Below are 20,553 nucleotides of genomic sequence, written 5' to 3' on the forward strand. Positions count from 1 at the left end.
TTATTTCCAGTTACCGGATTTCATTGTTCTTATTCGTAATTCCTCCATTACAAACCCATACTTCATTGCTATAAGCTCATCTAATACCGGATTCAGATTGGCTTCACAACAAGAATAGTCGACCGCTCATACAGCCTCTATCCTTGACAATGTATTAAGATGATTATATCCAAGAACATCCCGATGTGTTTTTGGATGTCCTTATAGATATTTTTATGTGTATATAAACGCCGCAAAAACCATGACCTGTGCAGGACTTTCCTACATGTCACCAATGATGACCAAACGCTCTATAAATTCCTTTAGACGGAAGAGTAATTTTTTTTTTCATCACAGGCCAATGTCATAAGAAGCAAAGGCGAGGTTTCATTGGTAGAATAAAGGCTAGTCTTGGATACCTCACCCAGGTCTTGCTTGATGTCTTCTCCTGGTACAAGATGAGCCACAAAGTTGAAGGTGTCTGTAACCTTCTACCCTGGAAAGAACAACGTGCTTGGTTGTACCTCAATGGAAGGTGCAACTGAGGGACAGATCAGGAAAGTAGGAAGGTGCCCATTCAAGGAAGGTACGCGTTGTCTAAGCGCAGAGAAGGAAAGAAAGGAGAAGCTAGGCGAGAACCCCAACCGTGACGAACTAGGAAGTGACGATGGAGCGGTGATCGTACTTGCCCAGATGGAAAGGAAACGTTCCTTCTATACTGGGTAAGCGAGACAAGCGAGTAATGTCCTCATTTGCATGGTTTGTTCAGAAAGCCCACAAACCCATGCGACTGGGGTATAAAAGGGTACCCCTCCCCTAACTCCCTTCTCTTCTTCTTCTCCTCTTCCCATTCCTCTGACCACCATCTCTCCGTAGCCCCCATGAGACAGCGTCGGCAGAGGGACCCGTAGCACCTGCTGCCCAACCTACCACAGGGACATCAACATTACCATATTGTGGAAGTCCGTGTAGGTCAGCAACAAACATCAAACCTGGCTTTCTCGTGGATGTTCCTGAAGTCGTGGCTCTCATTGCCACTTGACGAGTCCCACGGAATACATGGGGGGTGTAAATATCCGTAGCCGACGACTCGTAGGTTTGTATGCACTCTCGAGCTGTTTGTAATTAATCTCAGCATTGTGCGCGCCTCTAGTTCCTAGTTCCCGTTAATCTTTCAACATTACTGAACACCAAGGGTGTTCATTAATATGTAGGTAGTCACCTTGTGCTGTCATCGGTGCTCAGTGGGACCCTGAGCTGCACCCAATCGGGAAACTCGCGACCGCCTAAAGTCCAATACATAGAGCGACACATGTAAGTTTATCAAAGCCAGTATATGAGACTTCATTTAAATTCTTTTGAATGGATATTCTGACAGACAAGGAAAAAGGAGGAACAGACCAATCAAAGTGAGAGGAAAAACAAAATATCAAACTTTAAAGCCTGGTATTGATATACAAAGTAAAAAGACACATAAAAACTCCACGGCGGTCAGGTTGAGTCACTTAAGTTTACCATGCACTATGACCGAAGAGGCAAAAAACAGTCCACCATATCATTAGTTTTAAGAGACTAACGGCGGTACCACATGCGTGTGATTCTGGTGTGTCGCATCTTCTTTTGCAGCTGGAAGATACCGTACATCAATGCCTCAGAAGTGGGTGGGCCTTGGGTTTTGTTAGTCAAGTTCAACAGCACAAGGGCAAGGCAAGAGGAAATGCTTACATCCAGGCACGTAGATATCGACCGGCACAACCCGGTCACAGCCTCGAACGACCGAGTAACTGTAGTGGTAGTAGCCACCACCGTTGGCACAACTGCCCATGCTGATAACCCACCGGGGGTCGGGCATTTGATCATAAACCTGGCGGAGAGCAGGGGCCATCTTGTTCGTCAATGTACCGGCGACAATCATAACATCGGACTGACGCGGAGAAGCACGGAAAATGATTCCAAGACGATCTTGATCGTAACGGGGGGTAGAAAGGTGCATCATCTCCACGGCGCAGCATGCAAGACCGAAGGTCATAGGCCACAAGGAGCTTTGACGAGCCCAATTGGTAATCTGATCGAGGGTGGTCCTGGGTGATATAGGGTCAGCGAAGGTTCCAAGGCGCATCCAATATCAAAGCCATAGAGGGCAAACGAACAAGGCATATTGCATAGCACCCTCCTTTTTCTCCTGGCTAGGCAAAGGCACCTCTCGGCGAGTCTTGCCGGACGCGGTCAATTGCTGGGCGCCTGCTGATGGTTGACGCTCGAGCGCTGTCGCTGATTTGATTGACGAAGTCGAGAGGGCCGCCAAGGGTTGGGCACGCGGGAGAGAGGCAACGAAACGGGGTCGCGCAGCTGTTTTCTGTTAGTGAATTGACATTGTCGATGAGGTGAAGAAGGTCCTACCGCACAGAGCGCCAGAGATGGCGGGCTTCGCCATCGGAAGCATCTTGAGAAAAGTCTCTTCGGTGGAGATGAACAGCTAGAATGAAAGGTCGTGATCCGGGATTTGAAGAGATTAGATGGTTGCAGCGTCGGCCAGTGACGACAAGCAATATCGAATTACAAGAGGGCAGAGGTGGCGTAACTGCAAGACAAGGAGAACCCCAAAAAGGTTCCGATTCCACAGTGGAAGAACATGATGTATACCAGCGGTTCGAGAGAGATGATGTAAGCTATCACCTCGCAGATCATTGGCCCATCGGCTGTATTTTTCAGTCACGGAACCTGGTATGGTAAAAGCGGTGAGCTGCTCGTAAATCCAATTGCCTGTCTGGTCATTGGCTCTGAGCTCATTTTGCTGCCTGGGTGCCTGAACCCGTCTTCCCCATACAACGTACGTGGGGGATTGGAGACAACCACTCCACTACTGTCTACACTTTGACTACAAAGTAACCGCCCCTTAAAAGGGCTGCTCAATTCCAGAGCATTGTGGACATGATATGGAGAGCTAATGCCTCCCAAATTAGAACTCTCACCTGATCACAGTGCCAAGACAAGGGAATCAGTCCCTAGTTAAACCACAAGAGCCCAAGTGATTGCGCAGTCCCCATATATTGCCACGTCAAGGGCTATCGCAGAAATGGCGGGTCCCAAAATTGCCTGCATTGGCGTGATCGGGAAGGCAGTACGTATCACTCTACTAACTTGCTCGTCTGGAACTGTCCGTACTGACTCGATTGCAGGATAACCCTCTTCACATTTCCCTGTTTCCCCCGTATTCGGATTCCACTATCGAATTCTCCTTCTTACTGAACTCCTGCCTCGACATCTTCGACATCCGCTGCAAACAAACATCCATTGATCAGGATCTAGGTCTACTACATGCAATTGACGAACGACTTGCGGCCTATGGATGGTTGACGACCACGGGAGTAAAACTATTGATCATTGTGGATTTTTTCGGTCAGGAAGAGGCCAGCGCTGGAAAACAAGCAGGCGCTGCGATTAATGGCCTGAGAGATTCTGATGTCAAGCCGGTGTGTTTTCCCTCTGTGCCTGGCGAGTGCTTCACCCCCTAATTATTTTATACAGGCATTCCGCGCATTACAGAGCGCATACATTCAGCTTTTGCAGAATCCATTCTATTCCCCCGACGACCACGTCCCGATTGCCGGGAATACAGCTTCTTCTTTGTCTGCTTGCCAGCCAATCTCTAACAAAAAGTTCGTTGCGGATGTTAAACGTATTGGGGAATCGTGGGCTCCAGGTACTTCTCTGTAGGAAGAGAACGAATGTCGGATTTGAGGATACAGATAAGACTCTGGTCAACCAGGCTTCCCAACTTACATTGGTACAAACAGCAACAATTTCACCAGGCTGTTCGGATAATAGCCATATCATTTCTTTGTGATTAAGCTACTTTTGAGTTCCAGTCCGTATGGCATATAATTCATGAAATTCTGGATATAATAGAACAGGCAGTAAAAATAGGATCCTTTTTGTCATCATGCTGATTCGCGTTGGTAGTCTTCATTTTCGGCTTCGGCTTCAGTCTGCTCCAGGGCAACCATGATCTCTGCCATTTCACGAGGATCGGAAATAGCCCATACTCCACCACCTTTGGTGTCAACTCTCCCGACCTCTTTGCCAACCAAATTCCTGCCAACCTTTCCTGGTCCAATTCCGATCCACCGCTTCACTCCTCGTTCCTGATGAAGATAGCGAATGCTATCCCACCACCTGACTGTGTCCGTGCACTGTCTTGAGAGGAGGTCTTTAATGTCTGCCTTAGACTGGAAGGGCAAGGCAGTAACATTTGATATGCATGGAATTGGTGCCGGAAATGTGATGTTGATCTTCTCGACAGCTTCTCTCATATAATCTGCAGCTAGCGCCATAACCGGGCTATGGAACGGGCAGTTACTCTTCAATCTGACAGCCCGCGGGTCGTAACCTCCAAATTGACGCATTTGCACGAGAAGGATTCTGATTCGTTCAATACTACCACTTAGTACGATTTGATTTTTTGAGTTGATGTTTGCGACGACCACTTGTTGAATCGATGAGACGCGATTATCGCCGTCGATTTCAATACCCGGTGATTGGGAGCCAACAAATTGCTGAACCGTGCGAAGCAGACCTTCCAGGTGCTCGGGATGACAGAGAAGTGCAACCATGCCATATGTTTCACCGGATTGCTCGGTTAAATGGCGTGTACACTCGGCCATCATTTCCGCACGATGGCGAACTAATCGTAAAGAGTCTCCGAATTCAAGATAGCCTCCGGCAACCAATGCAGAGAACTCCCCGAGGCTATGTCCAAGCGTCACACCGACCCGAGATTTAGTATCGAATCCAAACTCCTGCTCCAGAATACGAAGTATCATGACTGAGATTGCCATGACTGCAGGCTGTGAATTTTCCGTTCGGTTGAGCTCGGAGTTCGGGCCATCGGATATAATGCTGGACAGTTTGAACCCGAGGGTGCTATCCATTTCGTCCAGAACCTTCGACGCGGTGTGAGGGAAGTGTTCAACCCAGGTGTTGGCCATGCCAACCCGTTGGACTCCATGCCCTATTGCGCTTTGTATTAGCGGTCGTTTGAGACTCAGGGGCAAAGGGGTGGGGGCGATACTAACCTGGGAAAAAGAGGGCTGTGTGCAGGTCTCGTCTGGAGGGTAGGATAGTAAGGTTTGTTGTTCTGGAATTTGTAGGCGAAACTTGCGATACGACATGCGCAATGGATCTTAGTTGGAGGTGACCTCTGCGATGCGACAAGCGTGAGAGCATCTTTATAGTTGCAACCCTAAGCAACCCTGTGGGGCCTTGATCTTAACCGTATCAACACAACGCATACGCATTGTGGCTATTTCGTAGTCGCGAGGGTGAGATCCGCTATCCCATGGAGCGAGGGAGTGTTGTTCTTGAGTCCATCCTGGTGTTTACGAAGGGAGCAGTGAGCTCCGTGTGGGGTGATATGTGGGATTCACGTGAGCCTTTTCGGGGTAGTCGGCTACGGAATTAATATTCCACATCCAACCGGCAAGTGTTATGCATATGTCTCTACCGGTAGACCTACAATGGAGCTTACGGAGTTCTCACATATACCGATTCTGTGCGTATTCTGAGAGCAACCAATAATATAAACTGTTTAGCTACGTTCTTTAGCTTCATAGAATATAGCTAAATACCTAATTGAGATTGGTGCAAAGTATGTATGCTATGGTATTCGCTCTATACAGAGCCCCACATTTCAATGAGCAGAATGGGCTGGAATAATGTGAAATGTTATTCTAGAGTCAATTTAAATGGCTATTCGCATATTATATACATCTAGAATATGTTACCATTCTGAATGCATATAGATCCATGATATATAGTGTATTTAATAGTACATGTAACTTACACTCATGTACCGACCTGTACAATATGGTTATTGTCTCACCGCTTTCGGACAAACATCCTCGATTGTTATTGACCAACCCTATCACTGCTATCACCTTGCTCCAATTTAAACCCATCCTCTTGGGAGAGCTTTCTTCTCGCTCTATCTCTCTCGTTCTCTCAATTACGACCTTAAATTAATACCGCAGAGTGAATCGGACCCCCAAGGGTCAACAATCTTCGAAGCTTTCGTAGGCTAGCGTGTGTTCGCGACAGGTTGCGTACATTGAAAATGTTCGTCCCAAAAGCCGGTGGTCGCAATACTCGTCGACGCCAGCGAACAAGCTCAGATGACTCTGTCAAACCACCAAAGGCCAAGAGGCAGCGCTCTGTCCTGCGACGCCCAGATGAATCCCCTTCCGATACCAATCTGGGACGTGAGATCGCAAAATTAGCAACACCCACTGCGCCAAACGATGACATTACCCCTACGGATCTGATGAACGATTTGCATATATCAGCCCGTGGTGCGAAACAAGGCGATGGGTCTGGGAATAATAACGAGGGGACAATCGTTCTGGTGGGTCTTTCACATCTTTGCGCGTTCCTTCAGACCCTCAAGTCCAAAGTGCTAACTTGCTGGATTCAAAGTCAAGCACAGATTTCTATACTGTCGATCAACTGCCGTCTTTACCAGATCAAATTCGTGGCTTACAATCAGGTATCTCAAATTCTATAGCTTTCCTCACCTTGGGTTGCGCTTTGTTGACACTCACCCTTTGAACGCAGAACCCCTCAAGTGCTTTTTCGGAACTGGTCATAACTACGCATTGGCTTTGACCCGCTCGCATGCCATCGTGTGGCCCTACTCTGCGCCCGCTTCTTCCCCGTCCCCGTCGGAGACGTTCACGGTATCGATTCCGGAGTCTTGCAGAGATCCCAAAGGTGCCGTCCCACTCGGAGTTCTATTATCCACGGCCACGGGAGATCACCCAGGTCTACTAGTGATCATCCCTTCTACAGGAAAAGTCATTTACTGGGAGACTGTATCCAGTGCCGCGTCATTGGGTTTATCCCGGCAAAAGCAGAATGGCATCCAAGGATCCACCCCTGGCATGCTTTCCGGTGAGTATGCCACGGAAATACTCAACGGGGAGCCTTCGGGAGTGATCGTCACGTTCTCGTCCGGACGAGTAGCACACATCACCTTGAGGGACCCCCAGGGAAAGCCTTCAGTGGTCGTGAATTTCCTCAGAAGCACCGCAGGAAGTGGAGGCGGTGGAATTTTCGGGGGCCTCAAAAACGTATTCGCAGGCGGGTCATGGAGAAAAGAGGTTACTGCGGTCCGGGCCGGTGGTTCTCATCAACGCGGCCAGCGAGATATCATTATTGCAACTTCGACCGGATTGGTTGAGATATGGGACACGCATTGGAACCATGGGAACACCCTCAAAAAAAGATACGATCTCAAGAACGAAATTATGGACGCCCTCCCTGAATATCATGCACAGCCGACAAACGATACAGAGCTCAAAGTCATGGACTTTGTGTTCTCTGCCCTGCAGTCTTTCGACGATGCTGTCCAACTTCCCGATGGGTCCTGGCGCCTCTTCCTGGTTGTCAGGTCGCCACAATGGTTGGAAACTAGGACGCTATTCGTGGTTCAAGTTCACCTATCAGGAAACGAATCTCGTGTTATGTCAACACATGCCGTGGATGTTCGCCATATTCCTGTCTCCCAACTTGAAGCTTCGAAACCCAGGCTATTTGTGCCGAAGCCAGAAGAAACGGCTTTTATCCTCATTGGCCAGTCCCTTGTTATTTTGTCTTTAACAAGTGTCGAAGAGACTCCATCCTCACAACTGCTTCTCGATTCCAACAACCTGCCTCTGCCTTTCCAAGATACCATCCACTTCCGCTCCGGCACAGAACACGAAATCCTGGGGTCCATCTCAGAGGACCAATCGAACGATTTGCCTTGCGCAGCATGTGTGCTTATGCTTCGGAATTTCGGTGTAATTCGTGTGACGGTTCTCCCTCGTCCTAGCACAGAACAAGATGTCGAAGAGCCTCAGGTCACAGCAAAGCACAAGCTTGAGCAGGCGGTCTTCTTTGGGACCATGGCAAAAAATCCGTTGAATTTATCCAGCGAGGGAGACTTGAACTTCCCTCCATCAGAAATGGAGCAAGCATCTTTGGAAATCTGCAGGGAGCTCCTCCAATCAGAAACTCGCTTCATTCCTACCACTGCTATTTCACTAGAGCAAAATCTCCGCTTGAGAGCAAAGGCACTAGATGATCTCGCCTCATTACTATCACGCCAAGGGAATCCTTTGAGTCGGCCGGCAAAGTGGGAGTTGCTGTGGGCTGCTGAAAAAATTGCAGCACAACGAGCTATGTGGAAGATTCAAGAGGCCTGCAAGACAAAAAATGGAGACGAAGAAACTTTCCTCGGTCATGTCATTGGATCTATGCACGAAAAATTCAAGACTCCAATCAACGCCCAACACGGAGAGACTGATCCGGTGCGTCAATGGTTCCTGAGGGATTCTTATCGCATGGAGCATATCATCCCATGGATCAAGAACGCAATCAAGTCCGGTCGGGGCAATACCTCCAACCCTGCGCGCGCATTGTCAGAGAAGATCCTGGCGGCGAGTGAGCTTTTTCTGGCGGTCACCGAAACTGCTTTCAGATATCGCGATGAGCACGTTGCACTTTATGGTCTTCATGGAGACTTCCTGGAGGATGGTGTGCTTTCTGATGGATATGAAGATCTCCCCGAGTTCTGGACATCAAGAGCTGTTGGTTACTCTGAAGCAGGGCATCTACTCGATTTAGAACTGGATAGTTGCCGGTCATGGATAACACCCGCATCGGCTGCTGATACCCCTGACACACATGTTTTGAATCAAGTTGCGAGAAACAGCTATCGACACCTTCGCGTGATCGGTCAAATGCATCTCGAGCGGACTCGATGGCTCTCTGCGCAAGGAGATCCCAAGCTAATGGATGAAAGTGTCTCGATTGAGCAGGCCCACGTCGAAGACCGCAAATGGCAACTCTTCAAGCTGGCTGGTATCGGCCATCTCGCCGATGCCATCGAATTAGCAGAAAGCTTCCGAGACATGGGAGCATTGGTCGAGTTAATCATCGAGCTCCAGGACCAAAAAGCAACTCAAAATCCGCGCGCAGAGCCACCAATTGACGTTTCCACGACTCAAACTGAGATCGATGCGGATCAATTGATCGCCAAGTATTTCGACAAGTTTGGTGACCTATGGGCGGATGCATACTTCTCCCGGCAAATTGCTATGGGTTATCCAGGAACGCTGTTTACGATGCGGAAATACCAATCCGCCGTCACTCGATTCCTTCGAAGTAACCCCGCATATTCTCGCTTAAGCTGGATTAACGATGTCATTGGTGAAAACGATTATGACACTGCCGCAGTCTCATTGGAGAATCTAGCGATTGGCAGTGAAAAGGACTTGTGGAGCCACCGTGTAGAGATCTCGATAGCCAAGCTAGGCAAACTAGCGACGCAGGAGCAAATGGATTCACCCGTTGTGGCTTCTACTTTGCAAGAGGATTTGAAGCGTCTTGAGGATTACGTTGAGGTCGATGGAATTCAAGACATTCTCTATCAGTATGTTGAGCCTGTACTGCAAGGTGCCATTGACGAAAAGGCAGAACTTGAACTAGCTCTCGGTCAGTATGGAGAACATATCTTCGAAGATCGGCCATCGCTCCATGAAATCTTAAGCGACGCTCTCTCTACCTTGATCGACAGGCAGGTTGTCGGTGCCGATGGCCTGATTGATATCTTGACGTTGATGGGCCCTACTCAGCTCGCAGATGACAGCGAGAGCGAGATTGTACGAAGCGAGTTCCACCTCGCATTGCAGGTTCTTGATTACGGACGCTATGGCCAGCGAGATCCCGCCTATCTCATGGCTCTACAGAGGTTGATCTGGCGACGGTGCTTGATCAAAGATGATTGGGTAGCTCGGGGAAAAGCTGCCGAGGGGCCCAATGGCGATGCACACAACTCGGTCGCCGACACGGCGCTCTACCGATCACTTACTGCATGCTTGGAAGGTGAGTTTGTTCCGAATATAAGCACTTGGACTATCGAGCTAACTAACGTACTATATTTAGAACCTCGAAATGCTGGTCCACACTCTGTTTACACAGCTCTCTCGCCCGCGGAGGCTCTGATGACCGATTCCGATTCCGATATTCTTGTGTCACGGTTCCGCCCAGAGCAAAAAGCTCGTGTGGCAGCCGATCTTCAGACCGAGAATGATATTTTGCGCCAGTGCATTGATGTCGGAAAACTTGATTTCTGGTTCCAAAACCTCCGGGAAACTGCTGAGGTCCATATATCTCCTCCCAAATAGACCGCCTATGATTGACGGTGAAATTGCTGGAGCAAATGATTGAATTTTCTCTACAATTGACACGGGTGGCGGATGAAATGGCGGCGTTTTCAATATTATCACTCGGTTATCCGGTGGCCGATGGGTCATAATATGTTGTATGTATGAAATCTCAAGAGATATTTCAATTGTTCAAGCTTCAGTAAGAAAGGCCCTAAAGCTACGTTGTACTTGATGACCCTCATTTTTAGTGAAATATGAAAGTCATGTTTGATTTAGTTTGTTTTCTCAGAATCCCATGCAATAGATACTGGTTCGGGGAACCACCGAGTCATGGAGTCACGATATGATCCCTAGAATTTACCTTGTTCACGTTCGACTTACTCGCCATCCAAATATCGGAAGCTCAAGTCGTCACAGCGCCAGCCGAGACTCTTTAATACTTCCTGCCCTCACGATCAGCCTCGCTATCGTTGCTGCTGACAGTATCGACCTTGGTCACGGGATTATCATTCCCGGCAGCCACATCAGCTTCACCAAGGATCTCTTCCTCGAACACCGGCTCTGGGTCAATAGCCTCGAACTTAGTGTTGAAGTCGGCCAGACCTTGGGTGCTGCTGTTGGAGCGACGCCTGGCATTGGCGAACGAGTAGTCAGTGTCTTGCATTTCGTCGCCCGATCGGCCCCTGTAGCGAGAGAAATAGCATTAGCCAGCTGCACACGCTTTATTCTGACGCGCAGGAATTACCAATTGCCTTTGCCGCCCCCGTCCTTCTTTGTCTTGCGCGGATCAGCGTCAGTTGGGCCGGACTTGGCGAAGTAGCGTGGGATGTTTTCACGGGGTCCCGTCGCGCTTTCGACTTGGTGTTCGCGATCGTTCATTTTGTGGGAACGAGTCACTAGGAGTTGAGTCGTTGGGTTAGTGGAATGTTCACTGGGGAATTGAGATGGCAAGTATATAGGTATGGTTTGATGCCAAGGTATAGAAGTATATCTTTCACGGTAGAAGCTTACTGTTGTCGATGGTATTTGATGTGATGGTAGATGAGGAATTGTGTTCAAGGAGAGATGGGAAATGAGGAAAACAAGAAACATGAGAGCACCAGATATCATGCAATCCGAGAGGGGGGCGTAGGACTCGTGACCTCATACCCCTAGAGAGTGCGGGGGTTGGACTAATGGGGGCTCCACCAACCTTATTTCGTCTAAACATCGTCGAGATATACAAACAGTCTTGATGAAAGGAAAACAGGCATGTATTTCTTGTTCTTTCTTTGAATTGTCGACTCAAGGCCAAGCAACTATGCAACCAATGCTATATAAGAAGCACTCACTTCCTGCCTTTGAGTTTAACTAGCATGTCGATTCAGTAGGCATAGTCTGATATGACATATTTATATCGGTATTCTCCTTCTGAGATTACGTATTCTGTCCACTCAACCAGGTCCTGATTGTATATTGTTTACAATTGCTTAACTATTGTGAGTAATATAAGTAGATATAGCTTCACTAGCACTACATAATGCTATGTTATGATCTTTGAATATTTATAGTTATATTTCCCCTTTCCCCAGTCTCATATTACATCCTTGGCTTATGAAGGAGCTCAGCATGAAAAAGAATGTATTCTCAGAGATCGTACATAACCTCCCGGCACTAGCGGGAGAGCGGAGCATAGGAGCCTATCAAACGTATCCACTAAGAATGAATAGCTTCAATAATACACCCACTTTAATACAATTGTTTTCGTCCTCAAGGCCTAAGACCTCGGATGCTCCGCAATGATAGATGGCAGTTGACAGTGTTATTGTATCCATATGTAGTGAATTTACCCACATCAGAATTTGGAACATAGCACTAGGACGGGGATCATTCATTTGAGATCAAGATTAGACCGACGACAGGGCTAGAACTGACCTGTCTCCCCACATTTGGTACTAGACACACGGAAGATGAACCGAGTATGTATATATTATGGGGCGAATGAGGTACATTGCTGGGGGCGAGGGCATATAGTTGGACTAAGCATCACGCTCCCAACAAGCATACTACTACACGGTAGCAAACTGAAAAGGATTGAACATGAATGAACTACTACCCTTGAATTTTTGGGATCATGTCTGAGACTGGCTACGCGTAGCTAAACGCCGGTTCAAATCTGTCATACATATTTGAACTTTTTTCTTTTCCTATGACCAGAAGACAATGATTTGCCCAGGCTGACCAGTACGTAACACCACTTCATTGACATAACCTTTAAACATTCTCGAGGACGGTCTCCTTGAACTCCCGCTCAACCTTCTGGCCCTTGTCATCAGTGGCGGACTCTCCGTGCAGAGACAGGAGAGCACCGAGGTCGAACTTGGGAGACTTCAGGAGCTTAACCTTGCGAATGTGGACCTGTAGACATGTGTTAGCAATCCGTACGTATGCCACTCTCCAGGTTTTGTGGGGGGAAAAACGAACATTCTGCAGGGGGTAGATGCCCTGGGTGGACTTCTCGATCTCACGTCCAATAACCTCGGGGATGAGCTTGTGGGTGAGCTGAGACAGAGTGCAGGTGGAAGCCTCGCGCTGAATGATCTCGGTCATCTTCTTGCGAATGGCACGGATCTGGGACGAAGCGGCGTAGGTGGTCTTCTTGATCTGGTTGGGGCGTCTCTTGGTGAAGGCAATGGCGAACAGGCGGAGGAGGTAGTCGTCAGTGGTCTTCACGGTGATGTTGGCCTCAATCAGAGTCTGCCACTTGCGGACAAGAGAACGGAGCTTGTCGGTGGTGAAGTCGAGACCGTGGAAGTTGGTCAGGCAGTTCTTGCCCTGGATCTCGTCGACGCGGAGCTTGACCTTGCGGAAGGCGTGGTCCTCATCGTTCTGGAGGTCGGCGAGGGAGACCTCGAAGATACGGCCCTTGAGGGAGTCGTTGGCGTTCTTCAAACCGCTGGTGCGGTTGACCAGAGTCTTGCCGACACTGATAATTCCGTTAGCCAATCCAACTCTAAATTCGCCATGTTCGATTCGGGTGGTGTGCATACTCGCGAGTCTGGAAGGTGGAAGGAGCCTGTCGACACGATTAGCATTGGGTACGGGACGGGGGAAGGAATATAACGAACCTTCACAGAGTACTCGTCCTTGCGAGTGAAGGGGTCGACTGTGCGCTTCTTGATACCCTTCTTACCCTTAGATAGGCGCTTGTTCCTGAACGATGAGGATTAGCCGTGTGTTCGTGAATTGAATGGATGTCGTAGATGCGCAAGTAATTCGATAAATTGAAAGCAGGAAAAGGATGGAGAGTAGGGCGCTTACTTTCCAACAGCCATGATTGCGAGTTATCTGTGTGTTGTTGGAGGACAGACAAAGGTATCGCACCGCGCGCTCAGAGGGTTTCGACACTCGACTGGGAGGGTTGAAAACCCACAGAAAACTCGGCTAAGCGAGGCGCGGGCCCTAGCTGATTATGTCATGAACCATCGTCATGTGATCGAACATTTAAAAAAGGTTCCACTGGATTATCATTATGTAATCACATTATGTCATCATCGTGAGTCGGGCCATTGCATTGCATTACAGTAACATTCATACTTGTCAGATCACTTTGCGTTGTATTATTACAAGAATGTACTCCGTAGATTGTTGGCTGTTACAATAGCGTTCGTTTGAAATGCTATACACTCTACATGTGTATACATACTTGTATGCCTATGTATCAGATTGGTTTTATGCCATTTGCCAAAACCAATCCTCTTTCCTCCAATCCGCATCGAGTCCTCCAAAGTTTCGAATTAGCCAACATAGAAATTTCCATTCAATATTCTATTGTTTTATATAATGTAGATCACTTCGTGGAAATCGCCACTAACTGACATCACCTATCGGAAGCTGGAGACTTATTGTTCCGACTCCAAACTAGGCAAGTCGCCTTGGCATCCATTCCGCGGGCCTACTCCCGCGCGAGTCAACGCTCCTCATTGCTTCAACTTTCCTCTCATCCCTTCTTATATTTCAACTTTGTCGCAGGTTAAGCCAATCATGGTACGTGCTATCGAATTTCCTTCCCCGACTGCCCTGACCCGCCCGACCCCCCCGACCGTGGATAGATGTTAATTTAAACAGGGCAAGCGCAAGAAGTCAAGCTCCAAGCCCCAAGGGCCTAAGAAGGTAAACGATTCACAAGTCGCCAGGCTTTACACCCAGTACTGACTGTGAAATATAGAGGGAGCCTCTTGCTACCACATTCTCCTGTCTCTTTTGCAACCATGAGAACTCTGTGGTCGTCAAGCTAGACAAGAAGCTTGGCCTTGGCGATCTATCGTGCAAAGTTTGTGGTCAAAAGTTCCAAACCGGTATCAATTGTGAGTCGATAATTCGGCCTAAGGCATCAGTCGTAACTGGTTTGACTAACACAATGCTTCAAAGATCTTTCTGCTCCCGTGGATGTGTATTCAGATTGGGTAGATGCATGTGATGCAGTTGCGAAGGACACTGCCAATCAGTATGATGCACCGGTTTCTAGTCACTTGGGACAGAGAGGGATCAGCAAGCAGGGCATATCTGGAGAGACTGGGCAGGACGATGGCTACGATGATGATGAATACTGATCATGGGATGACGGCGAACGGCGCATTAAGGCACGATATCAACAATAGTCGAGTTGTGAGATTCTTGTATGTACACGGTATTTGATATTCTTGCGGCATATTCTTGTTGCATATGTTTATCATATAGCCTAAACCCCAAGAAGCGTCTCACCCATCTAGACCTCTACCCCACTACCGGCCATCAAGTCAACTCTGAATAGGTGACTTGTATGGGAAGTGGAAGTGCCTTACGGCACCTGGAACAGACCAAGCAATGGATGGATAATGGAATACTGAATTTCTCAGAATTTCCGGGTGACCTTTTAACCATCAACGTGGTAGGAAACATGACTTTTACATAGAGTAATATCTGTCGCCGAAATCTCCCAGGCCGGGGATAATATACCTATCAATCAGTCAGCATGTCAATCACAACATCCAAGGGGTGCGATATTCTCACTTCTTCTCATCCAATCCTTGATCAATGAAAGAGGTCACAACCCGAAGTTTAGGGAATCTCTCCGCGAACTCAGCAACGCCCGACGGGCTGGCAATGAGGTTAAGGAATAGGATCCGGTGTTCAGGGACGCCTCTCTCGATCAGTGTCTCCACGGCCAATGTTGCGGAACCACCTAGGAAAAAAATCAGCTGGGTGGCAAGGGGCATTGTACAACAAGCTCAGCTCACCAGTTGCAAACATGGGGTCGAGGAGAAGGACCCATCGATCAGCAATGTCAGTAGGGAGCTTATCGTAAAACAGTTTGGGCATGCAAGTTTCCTCGTCCCGCTGGATGAGGATTTTCCCAATGCGAACAGATCGGCAGCAGTCGCGCAATCCTTGTTCCATGGCCTCGCCTGCACGCATGATCGACACACCACAGATCTTTCCTTCGAATTTGACACCGAGGTAGGACCGTCCAACGGGGGTAGTGATAGACTGCTCAACAACGGGAAGGTGGTTCAAGCCTTCCTCCACCAGCAATCGAATGATGCGGTTAGAATAGAAGATGAAATCGGCACGGCAGGTTCTCTTATCTCTGATCATCCTATTTGTAGTACAAAACATGAGTCTAGGGTTACCTTCCATGTAGAAATGGGTCCTCACGTCAAGAGAGCAATCAACTGGGGTGTTTGAGGTAGCACGTGCACATTCTCGTAGGAGACTTCCTTTGAGACTGTCGCAGTGGGCTTCTCGCCATCGGGCCGATACAAAGGACCAACGCCCTGTGCAGGAGAAGGACCGCTCTCGGGTTTGCTAGCCATGATTTTGTTGCGTCCAAAGATGTGTGTGCGTGTGTGTATGTGGGTCGTAGGACTAGAACAAAGAGAAAAAAGATTGGAGTACGCAAGTTCACCTAAGACAAGTACAAGTAGCTCAAAGTAGAAGGACAAGAGTCCAGAGAGGGGTATATAAGGACAGTGAGTTGTCTCAAAGCCAAGAGCGGGGAAGCAGAGGGTTTTCTTATCTTTTTTGCTATATCTGGAAGCTATACCGCAGTGGGTGATTCTGCCCCATCTCACCCCCCTCGGCCTCTTATCACCTGCATCATCTCCCCAATCAAACCCCCAGACCTCGGATGTGCTCAATTATTCTATTACGCGATCTTCTCAAAGGAAATTGCCTAGGTAATCTACGCGCCTCATTGCCAATCACCTAGGGGTCACTCCTTTGATGACTGTGCCACACCCTTTGGGCGTGTGTAAGCTTCATTGAACACGCAAGGACATGGCTATTTCAAGAAACGACTACGTTTTACTCAATCCAATAACCCAATTGCCCATCGCCAAACCTTGATTGCCCTCTGAGAAACGTATTTCGCCATCGAATTCATCAAACAACGCGTGCGCATCTGGTTTCGCACGGTTTGTGAACCGAAGATGGAGAACTCACACCCTCGCAATCGACGACTCGTAACCTACGGCTCTGCTGCCAAAAGCCAACCCCCGTTGAATAACGAAAGGCCTGTACACTCATCTGCCGCTAAAACAACTCCTAAAGATATGCCTTTGCCCAAGTCGTCACGTCTCTCACGGCCCTTCCACACCAGGTTACAGCGCGACAAGAATGGAGATAAACAACCGTCTGGATCGGAAAAAATGACCACGACGCGAAGTCTTACGCAATCAAAACCTATTATGGAACCTAATGTGTATGACTTGCCCTCTTCAGACGATGAACATATGTATATGGTCCAGAGAAAGCGAAGGCGATATAGCCCCGATGGAAACAAAGCCATTCCTGTGACGAAGCCATCCGTGAAGCCAAATGAGACAGAAATGAGAGATCGTAAGGTGTCACCACAAATGGAGAAGAGGGTTCCCAATAGTCGGTGGCCATTAGCCAAAAAGCCAGAAGCCGATCAGCAGACAAACCCCGCGGGGTCAACGTCGTATTCAAGGGCTAGGAGGTCTGTGCGGAACCAGACCAAGGTATCTACTCTCGAGAATGAAATGGAAATTTCAACCGAAGGGAGCTTTGGGGACGGAGAGTCCGTGCGAAAGAGCTCACCGGACGTCAACCAGGGCTATGCCACTAAAGCGAACACCACCCCTGGTCGAAGGAGGCTGATTGATTCGCTCGGGATCACGGAACACACGGTTGAAACATCTCCAGCGATTGAAACATCACCGGAGAGTCCCTCTAGTAGTCAGCCGTCTCGAGATCCAGCCCCCGTTGACCGAGCTTCGCCAAGTGCAGCTGTGAATGAGTGTCCTGCCGAAAGCCAAATTCAAGGATCTCCTGCCTCGGTGCCATCTCATTTACGAGGTTCCCGCGTCACCTATGCCCGCCAGCGTTCTTTTTTGGATGACATGGTTATGTCAGAGGACCCTTCTATGCAGGATGCTCCCTCTGGCCCAAAGCACCGCTCTCAGTCTGTCCAACGTCAGTTGAATTACGAGGCTACTTCCAGTGCCCGTTTAATCGTGCCAATTGAGGATACCAACGAGGATGGATCTGTCCGAAGTATTCATGAGCTCAGACAAGCTGGGGGAAACGCTCGTTACCGAGGCGCCGTCGAATCTATCTTTGAGGATATCGAAGATCCGCAAAACTCATTGACGGGTCGATGCAATGCAATTCTCCAACTGTGTGGTAAACTTCTGGATACTGGTCTCAGACGGCGGTTTGTCGAGTGCAATTTTGACAAAAGGCTTGTGGATTGTCTATCTATGGATCTTCAAGTGGTCCCCACTATTCTAGCTTTCTGTGCCTACGCACTGGGATCATCGGATGGGCACATGTCTTATGTTCTTGCAACTTCCGCATGGCCTAAGCTCCTGAGTGCTTCGCCTGCCTTATTGGGCATGCAAGACGATATACTAGTGACCGCAAGAGCTAAAGCCAGCGGCCTTCCCCGGCACTTGCAAAATACAATCCAGGGCACTATTCCACAGATATCCGCTGTGCTTTTTCCCGATACCGCATCGTCGAAGCTGTCCCCATGCACTCTGGCGTTGTATTGCCTGAGGTCGACGATCTCCACGATGCAAACCAAGGGAAAGAACCCTAGCCTCTCCACATCTCTTCTGAAACCTTTGGTTCAAGTGCTCGTGTCCGAAAGCCAGCGTTGTGTTTCATTGGAAAAATTACACCCGGAGAGCTCTCAAATACTGTGCATGGGCTTTTCAATCTTGGAAGCTTCTACTGCATTGGCTGAATCGCTCACAAAAGAGCAATGGGATATTCTAGGTCCGCTCTCTGAACTTCATAGCCTGCTCTCCTTGGAGTCGGGCACTGTCAGCCAAATACAACCCCTTTACATTCGACTTATCTTGAATGTGACCAACAGCAACCCCTCCTTCTGTGATAGATTTGCAAACTCGGAGATAGTTGGGGGGCTAGTCCGGATTGTCTCTGCGAACTTTGGTGACTTGACCGAAGATGCGCTTGGACAAGCGAATAATTCTCTGGACAGCGTGATATTGGCGCTCGGCGCACTTATCAATCTTACTGAACAGAGTGAAGCATCAAGAACGATTTTTCTTCACTCTGCTGGTTCCTCGAAGCCTTTCCTTGATCAATTGTTGCATTTATTCATGACTCATGTCGATTCCATCTCCACGGTAAGCTTTTGATCTTTTTTGATTTCGCATTTTGCCGACGCATTGAACTAACTGGATCTGCTTAGGCTCATTCGGTCTTGGAAGTACACCACAATGTTGCCGTGGGATATTTGGCCGTCCTGTTACTTACACTCAATTTGGATCCTGATACCCGATCCAAAATCAAGAGCTCACTCGCTCCTAATGGATTAGCAGTGGTGATATCTACCGTTGATGAATTCCTGCAATACCATCAGAAGATTGAACAAGAAACCTCCACTTTCCCAACTCAAGGACAACCGGCGAGTGGTTTCTTATCCAGATTACAAGAACTTGTCACTCGGATTCGGTTGGCAGAGCAATGAGGAGCGTCTATCCATGTTTTGCTTGACGGCAGATAAGTGCGCGCTTGGTCTTCTTCTACCGGCATTTCTTCAGACTCGATGACGTGGATTTCTTGGTCTGCTGGCAGCTTTTGATACCCCTTCCATCATCACTTTTAATTGAACCATTTACGCTGAAATGTCCTACATTCAATATCCACCTGGGCAGATGTCCATCATTGAGATCGTCGTAAGATAATGACCTCAGGTCAAACCAGACCTCAATGTTCAAAAAAAGTAGGATTCAGTAGTTTTTCTAATACAGTAATTTTATAAAGAATATCAAATCGATGGTCATAGACCCTGTGGACCTACACGTAGGCAATTATTTATAGAGCGCTCAGCCCTGCCTAAGTGGAGTTGGAGAAACTGCCGTTTGCATTGTTTGCAGGTCACAAGGAGTTGGAGCTCCGCATGCTTCGAGGGATTTGCCACCCCCCGGCGACCTCGTTTCTGAACATGTGTCTCTGAATATCTCATTGATCCAGTTCCATCAATCAAAAGATACTGTCTATCTGACTTTATCATCATCAATATCTCTCATTCACATTGGTGGTCTAGCTGAATCTTACCGCACTACACAAGATGCCTTCCGCGCCTAAGCAGAGAAAGATCGCAATCGTTGGCAGTCGCTCCGTGGGTAAGAAAGAGCACCTTTTTCACAACCCAAATCTCTGTAATTGCGAAGAGCTAACACTTATCTTGGATAGGAAAATCTTCCCTCACGGTTCGCTTTGTCGAGCACCACTTCGTGGAAAGCTACTACCCTACAATTGAGAACACATTCAGCCGGATTATCAAGCACAATGGCCAGGACTACGCCACTGAGATCGTCGACACTGCGGGGCAGGTAGGTGAACCCTGTGCGAGATTACCGGCTGTTTACTGAGACTATTCATTCTACAGGACGAGTATAGTATCTTGAACTCCAAGCATTTCATTGGAATTCATGGATATATCATCGTCTATTCAGTGGCATCGCGCCAGTCATTTGACATGGTCCGGGTGATTCGTGACAAGATCCTGAACCACCTCGTCAGTCACTGCCGTTCTCACAACCAGTACTTACGAACCAGCGTCTAATATTTCCTATTTCCTCTAGGGAGCGGATGATGTACCTCTTGTCATAGTAGGAAACAAGAGTGATCTCAAACCCGATCACCGCCAAGTCACCCTCGAAGACGGACGTCAGTTAGCGGAGGAGCTTCACTGTGCTTTCACCGAGGCTAGCGCCTTCCTTGATTTCAATGTCTCGAAGGCCTTTGACCTCATGATCGGAGAGGTCGAGAAGTCTCAGAACCCCTCCCAACCAACCGGCGACAACAAGTGCGCTGTGATGTAATACGGGAGCCTTCTACCGGAACGCGTGTG

The 20,553-nt window shown here is 48.4% G+C and overlaps 10 protein-coding genes across 10 annotated transcripts; 5 read left to right on the plus strand and 5 right to left on the minus strand.

The window, feature by feature from the left end:
• Positions 1 to 1,551: 1,551 nt before the first annotated feature.
• Positions 1,552 to 2,422, minus strand: LCP9604111_1572 (NuoB/complex I 20 kDa subunit family protein; the record flags this gene model as incomplete). The annotated part of the gene is made up of 4 exons (XM_039068953.1): positions 1,552 to 1,646; positions 1,705 to 2,060; positions 2,130 to 2,328; positions 2,380 to 2,422. The coding sequence occupies 4 exons, from the start codon at positions 2,420 to 2,422 to the stop codon at positions 1,552 to 1,554; spliced, it is 693 nt and encodes a 230-aa protein (XP_038931699.1).
• Positions 2,423 to 3,055: 633 nt separating this feature from the next.
• LCP9604111_1573 (uncharacterized protein) lies at positions 3,056 to 3,696 on the plus strand (the record flags this gene model as incomplete). Its single annotated transcript, XM_039068954.1, has 3 exons — positions 3,056 to 3,100; positions 3,159 to 3,452; positions 3,508 to 3,696. The coding sequence occupies 3 exons, from the start codon at positions 3,056 to 3,058 to the stop codon at positions 3,694 to 3,696; spliced, it is 528 nt and encodes a 175-aa protein (XP_038931700.1).
• A 224-nt stretch (positions 3,697 to 3,920) lies between these two features.
• Positions 3,921 to 5,205, minus strand: LCP9604111_1574 (ACP S-malonyltransferase; the record flags this gene model as incomplete). The annotated part of the gene is made up of 2 exons (XM_039068955.1): positions 3,921 to 4,990; positions 5,055 to 5,205. The coding sequence occupies 2 exons, from the start codon at positions 5,203 to 5,205 to the stop codon at positions 3,921 to 3,923; spliced, it is 1,221 nt and encodes a 406-aa protein (XP_038931701.1).
• An 886-nt stretch (positions 5,206 to 6,091) lies between these two features.
• On the plus strand, positions 6,092 to 10,202 carry LCP9604111_1575 (putative nuclear pore complex subunit Nup133; the record flags this gene model as incomplete). Its single annotated transcript, XM_039068956.1, has 4 exons — positions 6,092 to 6,379; positions 6,451 to 6,520; positions 6,589 to 9,900; positions 9,961 to 10,202. The coding sequence occupies 4 exons, from the start codon at positions 6,092 to 6,094 to the stop codon at positions 10,200 to 10,202; spliced, it is 3,912 nt and encodes a 1,303-aa protein (XP_038931702.1).
• Positions 10,203 to 10,617: 415 nt separating this feature from the next.
• LCP9604111_1576 (uncharacterized protein) lies at positions 10,618 to 11,394 on the minus strand (the record flags this gene model as incomplete). The annotated part of the gene is made up of 3 exons (XM_039068957.1): positions 10,618 to 10,867; positions 10,930 to 11,080; positions 11,196 to 11,394. 3 exons carry the CDS (start codon positions 11,392 to 11,394, stop codon positions 10,618 to 10,620), a joined length of 600 nt encoding a protein of 199 aa, XP_038931703.1.
• Positions 11,395 to 12,437: 1,043 nt separating this feature from the next.
• On the minus strand, positions 12,438 to 13,498 carry rps1 (40S ribosomal protein eS1; the record flags this gene model as incomplete). Its single annotated transcript, XM_039068958.1, has 5 exons — positions 12,438 to 12,581; positions 12,648 to 13,149; positions 13,214 to 13,239; positions 13,292 to 13,376; positions 13,485 to 13,498. 5 exons carry the CDS (start codon positions 13,496 to 13,498, stop codon positions 12,438 to 12,440), a joined length of 771 nt encoding a protein of 256 aa, XP_038931704.1.
• A 709-nt stretch (positions 13,499 to 14,207) lies between these two features.
• LCP9604111_1578 (transcription elongation factor 1 family protein) lies at positions 14,208 to 14,776 on the plus strand (the record flags this gene model as incomplete). The annotated part of the gene is made up of 4 exons (XM_039068959.1): positions 14,208 to 14,210; positions 14,292 to 14,336; positions 14,392 to 14,530; positions 14,595 to 14,776. 4 exons carry the CDS (start codon positions 14,208 to 14,210, stop codon positions 14,774 to 14,776), a joined length of 369 nt encoding a protein of 122 aa, XP_038931705.1.
• Positions 14,777 to 15,109: 333 nt separating this feature from the next.
• On the minus strand, positions 15,110 to 16,018 carry LCP9604111_1579 (uracil phosphoribosyltransferase; the record flags this gene model as incomplete). Its single annotated transcript, XM_039068960.1, has 4 exons — positions 15,110 to 15,161; positions 15,216 to 15,387; positions 15,443 to 15,801; positions 15,861 to 16,018. The coding sequence occupies 4 exons, from the start codon at positions 16,016 to 16,018 to the stop codon at positions 15,110 to 15,112; spliced, it is 741 nt and encodes a 246-aa protein (XP_038931706.1).
• A 615-nt stretch (positions 16,019 to 16,633) lies between these two features.
• On the plus strand, positions 16,634 to 19,164 carry LCP9604111_1580 (WAPL family protein; the record flags this gene model as incomplete). The annotated part of the gene is made up of 2 exons (XM_039068962.1): positions 16,634 to 18,820; positions 18,886 to 19,164. 2 exons carry the CDS (start codon positions 16,634 to 16,636, stop codon positions 19,162 to 19,164), a joined length of 2,466 nt encoding a protein of 821 aa, XP_038931707.1.
• A 603-nt stretch (positions 19,165 to 19,767) lies between these two features.
• rhbA (Rheb family small GTPase rhbA) lies at positions 19,768 to 20,524 on the plus strand (the record flags this gene model as incomplete). Its single annotated transcript, XM_039068963.1, has 4 exons — positions 19,768 to 19,822; positions 19,893 to 20,032; positions 20,089 to 20,217; positions 20,285 to 20,524. The coding sequence occupies 4 exons, from the start codon at positions 19,768 to 19,770 to the stop codon at positions 20,522 to 20,524; spliced, it is 564 nt and encodes a 187-aa protein (XP_038931708.1).
• Between the last annotated feature and the right edge of the window lie 29 nt (positions 20,525 to 20,553).

Source organism: Penicillium roqueforti, assembly GCF_015533775.1.
Source record: "Penicillium roqueforti strain LCP96 04111 chromosome Unknown scaffold_02, whole genome shotgun sequence".
In the NCBI taxonomy this organism is placed as follows: Eukaryota; Fungi; Ascomycota; class Eurotiomycetes; order Eurotiales; family Aspergillaceae; genus Penicillium; species Penicillium roqueforti.